Here is a 10,987-nt window from a genome sequence, read left to right on the forward strand (position 1 = left end):
GTTTGAAATATCCAATAAATTTCGTTCCACTTCATGATTGTGTCCCACTTGTTGTTGATTCTTCACAAAAAATTACAGTTTTATATCTTTATGTTTGAAGCCTGAAATGTGGCAAAAGGTCGCAAAGTTCAAGGGGGCCGAATACTTTCGCAAGGCACTGTATATATATCACCATATGTGCTGGCGTTGTGAGTATTTTATGCACATGGCACAGCTACGGTAGCATCACTTATTAGTCTATAATGTCCTAACATTGCAACAGGATGAGTGATTTCCTATTGATACTGACCTCAGGTGCTTTCTACATGTGAGACAGGTCTGCTATGTTACACACAGATTCCAGGTGTTGTAAACATGTGGCACACAGCAGCAGTCTTCAGGGTGAGCCCAGCTCCATGGGGCCGGCATGGTCAGTGTAGCTGATGTGTCACTGTAGAGAAAGGCTGATCATTTCACACACACAAGAATTTCAGTGTTTCATCAAACAGACATTGAAGTAGAAATTCTAATAAAATGTTATAGCAAACCAGTATTTTACACCTGCTTTGGCTTAGGCATCACACCAGTTCCAGTGCTCAGCCTGCTAAGTTTTCATACATACGTGAAAACTCAGTCTGCAACTGATTATTACTCTGTGTACAAATCACTGAATCAGTGCAATGCCATTTCTTCTTATCTGATCACCCTGTGTAGTGCTGCACATTTAGTAAACATTTTAAATGGGAGAAAGAGGTCAAAGCAGGAAATGCCATTTTGTGCCTTCACATATATTATATTATATTATGTTATATGGCAGTAAGAGGGTGTGTTCACTGCAGGACCTGTTGTCAGTGAACTCTGGAGGTTCTTAAAGTGCCGATGGTAAAACACAAACAGACACAACAGACTTGCAAGGTCTTTTATATCTCCCATGTTCCATGATGGAAGTCAGTTGTGTCACTTTTGTCAGTGTCAGGATGGAAGATATGATCATCTGGAAGAAATTAGAGTGAAACTGGTGAAAACACAACTTGTGATACAAACACAAGTAGCTCTACAGTGAATAAAGACATAAACGAAGGTGTTAATGAAGTACCTTCATTTACTACTTACTGCAGACACGCACACACACCTACCTTTCTTCCCACTACAACCATTACAGTGCAGACTTAATGGGATTATCCTCTTTGCTACAACTGAGACTTTTGCTTGTGGTTTTCTTTTTCAACCAGTAGCCATAGTTGACTGTCACCGAATTTGTCAGAACATGCATAATGAAAAATCTGAAAAAAGCATTAGAGAGGGAAACATTTCATGGAAAGTGTGAATCATTATACTTTTTAATTCAACAGATTTTTATGTGGTGCTCTAACAGGACAGTGGATCAAAAGAAGATGCATTTTGTAACACTTTCACTCCTAGTGACAAACCCACAAATATTTTTCTGTTTTATTATAACAATGAGTATTGGACTTACAATTACCATATTCCCCGAAACACCACTCACACACACACATATATATGTATATATATATATATATGTGAAGAGACAGCATCAGGAGAGAAGATGTACCAAAAGCCTCCCAATTTACAGTACTGTGCAAAGGTCTTAGGCCATCATTACATTTGTTGTATTAGTAGTGTAATGATGACTATAAATATTTATCAGAATACAAATAGAAAATATAGTAAATACAGTATGGACACCATACAAAAAAACAAAAATGTCAGAAGAAAATCAGCAAACAAACCTGGACACTCACAGCTCAAGCTATTCTAAAGAAATATGAAGAATTTGGAGAAGTCAAGGACAAAATTAAGAGTTGAGACGAAGCTGTCAAAACCTGATGAGAAGCTTCTCAGAGTTTCTTCTTTGAGAGACCAAAGGAAACCCAGCAAGGACCTGGCTCAGCATCTGGCAGCTTCATACAGATGCCAGGTTGATCCTTCCATAGTCCAAAGAAGCTCAATCAGGAACAACCTTTGTAGAAGGATGGCAGCCAAGAAACCGCTTTTTCAAAATGGGGCCATGGAGAAGAGGCTAAGGTATGTAAAAGCTTGCAAAGATTGAAGTGAAGATCAGTTGAAAAGTCTTATGAAGGGATGAATCGAAGTTTAAAATTTTCAGGTCCAGTCATCGACAGTATGGGGGAAGAAAAGCTGGAGAGAGGTGGAAGATTGAGAGCTGGCAGCCTTCAGTGAAATATGGTGGAGGGTCTGTCATGGTTTCAAGACATCAAGACAGTCTCCCCAAAAGAACTGTGCAATGGGAGGTCACACTAAACACTGGCTTAGAACTGTAGAAGCCATTTTGTTAAAAAAAAAAAAAAAGTGTACATACTGTATTTCCTGGTTATATCTTAAGAAAAAAGAAAAAAAAAAGTATAAATAAAATTATCATTACAACCTCACTAAAGCACCTAAGCTAATGGTGGCCTGAGACTTTTGCACAGTACTGTATATCCAATATAATGTGATAAAAATTAAATAATAGAAATGTTTCATCTGAATGTTCAGTCACAAATGATCAAACTCATGGATCAGTGTCTTATGTGTGTAAAGCTTCACGCATGCACGCACACACACACAAATATATACACAGTATTTAAAACATAATACTCATGAAGCTTACCTCTTTATTTACAAAGACACTTTTACAAAGTAATAAGAATATTAACTCCCTGTCAAACAACAATTTGCAACTAATCTGAAAAATGGTAATCAAGAAATGGACTAGATGGAATCAGTACTCATACCCAACATGGGAAATTTACAAAACAGCCAACACTAGCTTGTAAAACACGGTATGTAAAAGGTGTTAAAGACAGAACAGCAAAAAATAAGGTGTGACACCTTGCAGTCCAGTTTTTTGTTCATTTCAATTCCAAAAATTTTCTAAAAAGGCTACCAAAAAATACTTAAAGTCTAAAGAGTAAGAGAGAGACAAGAGTTGTTTCTCAATGTAACACAATCAACACAAGACCCATTGACAAAGCTGTGAATAACCTGTCCAGAGATTCAACTACCACATCACAACCTCCTAAGACACCTCCCTCTCCCCTTCGTCAGGGTATTTCTTCATGTAGTCCTCAACCACTGAATCAAGATCATACTTAATATCATAGTTCATATACAAAAGAGCAAGACTTTTTGATTTGAATTTGTCAGGCATGTTCTCCATATACCTCATGAAGCGCTTATATGCCACATCACAGCTGTCCTCCAGAGCCACAGTAGGCAGGATGCCAAGCAGCTTCAGGACTGCAAGCATATTTGGGAAGAACTTTACTTCAGCATGTTGTAGTGTTTCATGGAGAGTGGAAGGCCAAGTCTCACCTTTGCATTTTTTGCTCCATTTAACCCACCAACAGCGGAACTCAGTGGAGAGGCTATCATCTTCTGGTTTAGCAGACTTACGCTGCTCTATAACAGAAGGGACCAGTGACAGGTACCTCAAAGTCTTCAGATGGTCCTCACTGAAGAGCTCATTCATTTCTTTGATGATGTGGTTCAGCACAGGAGCAGACAAATGGTCCTTGTAATAACTCTGTGGCTGAACGGTTCCAGATTCTGATTGATGCTTTCTCAAGAATGACCGAGGAACCTTGACTGGGATGTCCATTGCAGTGGCTAGGTTAAGGGCTTCATCATGCCAAAACTCATGATACACATCAATGTTGTCAGACACTTCCTTCAGGGAGTGCAACACAGCTTTTAAATTGGTCGCAGCAAAATAGGCATCTGTTGCTTTTCCTTGCACATTCTTCCCAAATGCTCGAGTAAGTGTCAGAACATTTTTCAGCACAACCAATGCCATGACAAACTCAAAATCAGATAGTGCTTTTGAAATCTCTAAGGCATCGTGTGTAACCTGATCGCTCCACCTCATGTCTTCGTTGTCATGCACGCTGTCTACACAGAGTAGCAGTGCTTCTAGGATTTCAACTGCCACCTCAAACGCATCATGTCCTCTGGTCCAGCTGGTATGACAGATCTCTTTCAGTTTGTTGGCTCTCTCCTCATTGTCTGAACAGAAAATCAAAACAGCATGCTCCAACTCCAACTGCAGTGAAGGGGACTGACTGAAAAATGACTCAATTTTCTTAAAGGTAGACATGACAAGCTGGACTCCTGACAAAGCCATGCCACTGGCCAGTGACAAGTTCAGTGTACGAGTAGATCTCAGTGTAAGCACCGCCATTGGATACCTTTTAACCACTGTGGCAGCAAATGATTTTATTTTACTGTAATGTGTTGAAGAGCTGAAGTGAGCTTGACCTCTACACTGTTCCATATCCAAACCCCATTTGTCAGTCATCTCAGACAGCAGATTCTCTGCCAGGGCTTCTCCATCTCCTTCAAAGCTCAAAAATCCAAAGAACCTCTCCTGCTGGCAGTTAGACTGGTCCACAAACCGGACAAACACAGGAAGGTACCATTCTCCTGAGACCTTCACCGGATCATCAGTTAGTAATGAGAAAAGGCCGTTTTGTGTAACTTCCTCCACCAGCTTACCACGGATGTATTTCTCACACACCTCAATCAACTGATTCAGCTGAGCTGAGGAACAGCACTCATTGCTCACATCATACCTCTTCTTTAGGACTTCATCTCCACAATTCATGCGATATTCTAACAAAGCCTGGAAGTTGCATGACCCAAGCCCATCTTGTTTATTGTCACTAGGCCCAGTAGGAGGAATGCTTTGCTCTCCCAGCAGTACAAGAACTTCAAATAATGACTTGAGATACTCTTTGTATTCCTCTTCCTCTGGTACTCTCTGGACATCCTTCCTAGCTGTCTCTACTGGAGACTTTTTGATTTCTAAAGAGAAACAGAAACAGATGCAAGATATACACCAAATCATTGATGCATGTTTTGCCAGATGCAGTTGTGGGACCAGTTACATTTTCTTAGTCAAGAAATAAATGTGTGTTCGTGTGTGCACTGGTATTTCTACTCACTTTTTCTCCCCTTACTCTCTGTTTCATTATCTATGGTCTAGAAATACAAAGGGACACATTAAGAATGTGATTACATAAAAACTACAAAACCAAATTATACTAATTATTATTTCACATTTAAAGCATTGTCCTTTACCTACCGTCTCTTTGTTGTGCTTAACCTGTTCATGTTGTGGTTGGCCTGGCACGTCAAAGATAGTTGGTACAGCATCATCCTTCAGCACTATACTCTGAGCATCCTGGAAACAAACAAGTCAAACCAAAAGGTTCACTATACAGCACATATAAAGACTGACTCAAGAATATTACTCTTAAACATATATTAAATACCTATATCTAACATTCACTGAGCAGTACACAACAGTGTATTTTAACTAATTCATCAAATAATATGCAGAACTGGATTAGGACCTTCTCACATCTCACTTGAAGCCTTAGCAATTACATTACTCCAAAGTCTATAATCACAGTATTCTTCACAATTTGGTCCAAAATTATGTGCGACCTGGAAAGCTAACTTACACTATCGGTTGAAGATGCTTCAAAATGCTTTCCACAAAGTCTGTAGTATCTGTGCAGCTCGTCTGGTGATTTGTCCATGAGATCTTGCCTCTGGCATTTTTCAACCCACTGCTTGGACCTAAAAAGAGAGGTCTATGTTAGCTATGTTTAAACGTGTTTATTAAAAGGCAGGCTACAGGACAAAATTCGTGCATTAGATGTTGCTAAACGAAAGCTAACATTTCAGGCTAGCTTTAACATGCATGTCTTGTATTTCACCTGTAATATTACAGACTGAGTATGCCGCCAGCTTCCTATTTGCTTTAGCATCGGCGTTAGCATTATAGCTGGTTACCTTGTGGGATCATGAGGAAACCTGAACAGTGGCTGTGCATCAGATTTGCAATTAGTGCAATTCGACACAACACAATAATTTTGCATTTTAGGTTTGTATCACAAATCAGCCTTTAGCTGTGAGATCTTTTTTAAGTCAGTCAACTGTTAACGCTAGCTATCAAGACACTTGTAAAGGAACAACAAAGCAACTTCCGATTTCTGCTTTCAAAATAAGCATTGTATGATAATATGTTAGGCTGGGTTGAACTAACAAGTCGAAAAGCATGACATTAAATACCCTGCCCACCGAACAACCCGAAAAGATTGTTACTGATTTGTTTGTTCTTATCTGTTGTACATGTAACCTTAAACACCACACACCAATTATCTAGTTCTTGCGTTGATTAATAGTAATTTTGATTTTATTTTGAAGGGACATTTCGCTTGTTTGTTCAGTGCATCCATGGTTGTAACACTTGTGCATTAAATGAGCGCGCGAGTCGGGCCTTTCCCATAGTTCTTAGCGGTCTTTTCAAAGTACAAAACAGTATAGAAATATCGAGAAATATAGTCTAGAATGCGCATGAGGCACGTCTATCTGCGACACGTCAGTGCGACCGACATGTCCCCAGGGGCGAGGCAGCGGCTCCTAATGCATGTCAGTCTATGAGAGCAGGACATTTAGCCACACTAAAACCATCGTAAATCGCTTAATTTACAGTCCATTTTCCAGCTGTTTGGTTTGTGTTGGCAGGGTACACAATTATCTTTTTAGTTGCATTTCTAGTGAAATGCTCACATTTTTCTTATTTATATTTTTATCTCATTTTGTTTACATACCATTTTTATACAGAGTATGTGTTATGAAGAGTTGCAGTTTAACAGTTATAAATTCTGATAAACCAGTCATACAGCTGTGTGCAACTGCATCCAGAAATTACTCAGAAATGCATTTATAGCCAATGGAAAGAATTTGCCAGTGGCACTGACTGTGCACACATGGTCTAGAAATGTCAAAACTAACAGATCACTCCTGCCTTTGTCTGTCCAGTCTTGCCACAGTCTTTTAATGACAGCTGCTTTATTATTAGAAACATGTCTTGTTTTTCCTAGAATTGCAACTGTCTTTACCAACCTATCATGAACATATTGTATCTTATATGTGGTTTTCAGCAGATTTTGTGGTCTAATATTATACCCAGAGCCAATCCCAGCCGGGATTTCTATTCATATTTACCTACGACTAAACATAATGTTTAGACCTACAAGAAAACTGTATAGGATGTCTTTGAATTTCAAGGGGTATGGTATATTCAGTTTTGGATTGAGATACATCACAAGATTTGTTATGCTTCTAAAGAATCATTTATTTTAAAATCATTAACTTGTCAGTCTTGGCATTTAAACATTTACAGTGGCAAGAAAAGGGCAAAAAACTATATCTGATAAAATGTGATCTGATCATCTAAGTCAAGTACAGACAAACACAATGTGGTTAAGATCATAACAAACAATCAGAATTTTTAAAATCTTTTTACTGATCACACCCATTAAACTTCCAAGTTCTGGTAGAAAAAGTAAGCAAAGCCTTGGATTTATTAGCTGTTTGAAGCTTCTTTGGCATCAGTAACCTCAAGCAAGTGCCTCCTGTAGCTGAGGAATAGACTTGCACAACATTCAGGGGGAATTTTGGACCATTCTTCCTTACATATCTATCTATCTATCTATCTTATTCTACTGTCATTCACCAGCTGTTCTTTTGTGAATATAACACCGGTTTTCATAAAGGCTGTAATTAGGTGTGGCTTTTTTTGCATGGACCGGTATAAGTGGAATCTTATTTAGATTCAAACATTCAATCAAGAAGGAAAAAACGCGTGGGATTGCAAAATTACGCTTGTCTTCTTCAAATCTCGTTCTTAGTTTGGAGACATTCCCCCAGAAAATGTAAGACATTCTGTTGGTTAACGCTGATCTCTCGCGATACTAGCATATCCAATCGGGGCGCATTAGCGCGAAGTCAAATCGAGTGTTTTTTCTGGACTAAGCCAAGCGATCGTTGTTTTATTCCAGAGTTGTGGTACACTCCTGAGCTTTTTCCACTGTTCAGCAAGGTATGTTAACGTTGTTTATTGTTAACTTTGCTTCAGTATACCGTAGTCAGCGCCCCCGGATTACAGTACATAATTACGGATAACTGTTAATGCTCCATACAGCTAACATCTAAATTCCCGCTAATATTAATGTTTGACGTTATCCTTCATGTCACCAAATGTTGATACGTTGTGCCTAAGTTACACGGTAACGTCACGTTAGATTACAGTTACTACCACTACAATAACTTCAAGAGAAATCTTTCCGTAAAGTTTAACGCTAGCTAGAAACGTAAGTTTATTGTTGCGTTTGTCTTCCAGAAGACTGCTGGTTTAAGTGGTACTTTACACAATGGACAACGTAGCCGTTTCAGGAAGAAAGCACACAAATAAGAAAGTAAGTTAACGTTGGTGACAGCACACAAAATTCTTATTGTTGAATGTTTCAGTTACAGTCAGTTTTTCCCTGTTTTAATAATTAGGGGAACAAAGAGAATGCTGAGCCTGCACATGGAAGCAAGTCTTTTATCAAAAGAAGTAAAACGTCAGGTGCTCCACTCCAACTGCAAAGCAATGAAACCGTGGCAAAAAATGGTCTTAAAGCCAAGCCCAAACAGGCAGGCAATAGGTCAGTGCCTGCTGAGGCTCTGAAACAGCTGAATACCATGCAGAATGCTAGGAAGGGAGCTGCTGCTACTGATGTCAAACCACGACAAACATATAGTCGAGCCTTTCTTACAGAACAGGCTGTGAAAAACAAAATACTTAATGAAGCTACAAAGCCACGAACTAATGTGCCATCATCCAAACCGGCTCTAGGAATGTACAAAGGTAAGATTGTCCAGTCAAAAATTGGATCCATTTGGAAGTCAAGTGCCTCTGTGGGTGCTGTAGATCCCAAAGCATCAGCAGCCAAAACAGGGTATCAAAGGGTTGGGAATGTGACACAAAGAAAGTCAAAATCTGTCTCTGACCTGCCTGGGCGTGGCACACAGAAACCTGCATCAGCAAAGTCATTTTCTAGTAGACCTGCTCAAGTGTCCAAGGCCGCTGTCACCAGCCACCCTCCTGTCAGAACCATCCCAGCAACACTAACCAGTACCAGCTCCAGGAACACTACTGTGGCTACCACCAATGGAAGTCGGACAGACAAGATCAACAGGCCTCCTATCTCAAGCACCCTCAGCCAGTACAGATTTACCATGGAGACCAAAGAGGAGAGAAGGTAATACTTTTTTTTTCTACACACAGACACTTCATATTTGCCTAGTAAATCAGAAATGTTCAAAATGTATTGGTCTTCTGTCTCCAGAGCAAAACTGTCAGAGTGGAAGGCATCCAAGGGCAAGACTTTGAAGAGACCGGCCATGACAACAGTAGCACCCCCAAAGACCAAAGTCTCTGCAAAACCTGAAGCTGATCTTAAATCCCAGCCACATGCTGAACCCAAGGCTGCTGCACAGTACAATCCTGAACCCGAACACAGTCTGGAAGCACAGAAGTTGGATTCTAGTGCTGCTGCTCATTGTGTAGCTACACACAACCAAACTCCAGTCATCATGAACACCACCCTGGTGCTGCTGGAAAACTCTGATGATGATCTGCCCTTTGACCCACAGGATGGAGTAGACGATGTAAGGAGACAGACAGTGTATCTGTTGTTGTTGTTTTAGCTGAATTATTCCAGAGTGAGAAACTGTATTTTTGTTTCCATTTTGACAGATTGTTGTGAACCTGTGTGATGCCTTGGAGGCAATGGTGACACCCTCTAGATGCAGTGGTGGTAAGTGAAACTGTCTTCTGTGATTTGTTTAATGTTGCATTTCTTTTATTTACCGGCATCAAAATAATTGATCTACTTGGGCCACTGGCACTTGTTTAAAAATTTATAATAGTTATTCAAACACTCATGTCATTTTTCTCCCTAAGAACTTGCACAGGTGGCAGATGAGTGTCATGATGTTGAAATGGACAACCCAAAGGATAAAAGTAAAAAAGAGATGATGACTGAAATGTCAGGGGATGTTGGCAAGTGGGCAAAGGTTGAGCAAGTGAAGAATGGTGAAGACAGTGGACACGAAGTGGAGGTGGATGATCAGGAAGTAGAAAGTGATGATAAAGAAGATGTGACCACAACACAGGAGGGGGGTGCTTCAGTAGTAAGATACAGTGTGAAGACAACTCCATACCTGGAAAGGTAAAGACCTCTGATTCTCAGTACTAGCATTTTTTTGTCGAAGATAAATAGTATGATAATAGTAAAATAATTGGTTTCATTAGTCTACCTTAGATCAACTGACAAAATTTATTTCTGCTTATACAAGTTTTTTTTTTCCTTCAAATATCTGTCTGTAGTGTCAAGAAGGCAATTGGTGAAGCCAGGCCAAGTACATCCAGGAGAAAGAGCAACATCAAAGATCTGAAGTTTCTGACACCAGTGCGCCGCTCCTGTCGCATCCAATGCAAATCCTCCCAGCTGCCGTCCATGCTGGTTGACCATGATGCGTGTGTGTCGTCACTGGCTGAGCTGGTGAGGTTGGATGATAGTCCCAATGCCTATATTTACCGAAAAAACCCTGCCCTTCTGGAAGATCTGCCAGACCAGACCGGACTGTAAGGGGTGTTGTAGCTATATTAGTTAAAAAAAACTAACACACACACACACACCATTCAAAAATGTATGGGGTGACACTAATGGACACTTAATATTGATATTAACATGGTTTTAAGCTCTGCATGTATTCAAACCACTGTCAGTCCATTGTTTTGTGGTATTGCAGGAAGAATGTAGTTTTCTGAATGTATTATAAATACATTTCCTTAACTGTTAATTTTAACAAAGTTGACAAATGCACTACAATGACTTTCTTCATTAAATGGTAGTACTTTGATATGAAACTGAAATTTGATCAATTTATGTTATTATACATTGTACCTGAAAGTAAACAGTCTGTGCTGATGCCAATGAGTGAAGACCAGTAAACAAGCAAATAAATATCCTGTGATAACCAGAACCAGCCACTGGATTTTAGTTAACCTTATGGTGCAAGGTACAGCTTTTATAAAATTTCTCAGTGAATGTGCATGGTTAGCAGGTGTCAAATTATTTTCTGC

The 10,987-nt window shown here is 39.6% G+C and overlaps 2 protein-coding genes across 4 annotated transcripts; one reads left to right on the plus strand and one right to left on the minus strand.

The window, feature by feature from the left end:
- Positions 1-2,330: 2,330 nt before the first annotated feature.
- On the minus strand, positions 2,331-6,049 carry thap12a (THAP domain containing 12a). Of its 2 annotated transcripts, none has more exons than XM_020622053.1 (5): positions 5,724-5,803; positions 5,466-5,583; positions 5,084-5,182; positions 4,944-4,980; positions 2,331-4,803 (listed from the first exon to the last, which is right to left on the minus strand). In XM_020622053.1, exons 2-5 carry the CDS (start codon positions 5,541-5,543, stop codon positions 3,020-3,022), a joined length of 1,998 nt encoding a protein of 665 aa, XP_020477709.1. In that variant the 5' UTR covers positions 5,544-5,583; positions 5,724-5,803; the 3' UTR covers positions 2,331-3,019. The 2 variants fall into 2 exon arrangements, with proteins under 2 accessions (XP_020477709.1, XP_020477708.1); XM_020622052.1 differs by having other exon boundaries at positions 2,332-4,803; positions 5,800-6,049.
- A 1,701-nt stretch (positions 6,050-7,750) lies between these two features.
- On the plus strand, positions 7,751-10,887 carry LOC109972860 (cytoskeleton-associated protein 2). 2 transcript variants are annotated; one of them, XM_020622059.1, is made up of 7 exons: positions 7,751-7,894; positions 8,195-8,270; positions 8,356-9,098; positions 9,186-9,507; positions 9,596-9,656; positions 9,803-10,070; positions 10,229-10,887. In XM_020622059.1, the coding sequence occupies exons 2-7, from the start codon at positions 8,226-8,228 to the stop codon at positions 10,488-10,490; spliced, it is 1,701 nt and encodes a 566-aa protein (XP_020477715.1). In that variant the 5' UTR covers positions 7,751-7,894; positions 8,195-8,225; the 3' UTR covers positions 10,491-10,887. The 2 variants fall into 2 exon arrangements, with proteins under 2 accessions (XP_020477715.1, XP_020477716.1); XM_020622060.1 differs by having other exon boundaries at positions 8,198-8,270.
- Positions 10,888-10,987: the final 100 nt, after the last annotated feature.

The sequence above is a fragment of the Monopterus albus genome, unplaced genomic scaffold (genome assembly GCF_001952655.1).
Source record: "Monopterus albus unplaced genomic scaffold, M_albus_1.0 scaffold272.1, whole genome shotgun sequence".
NCBI classification, from domain to species: Eukaryota; Metazoa; Chordata; class Actinopteri; order Synbranchiformes; family Synbranchidae; genus Monopterus; species Monopterus albus.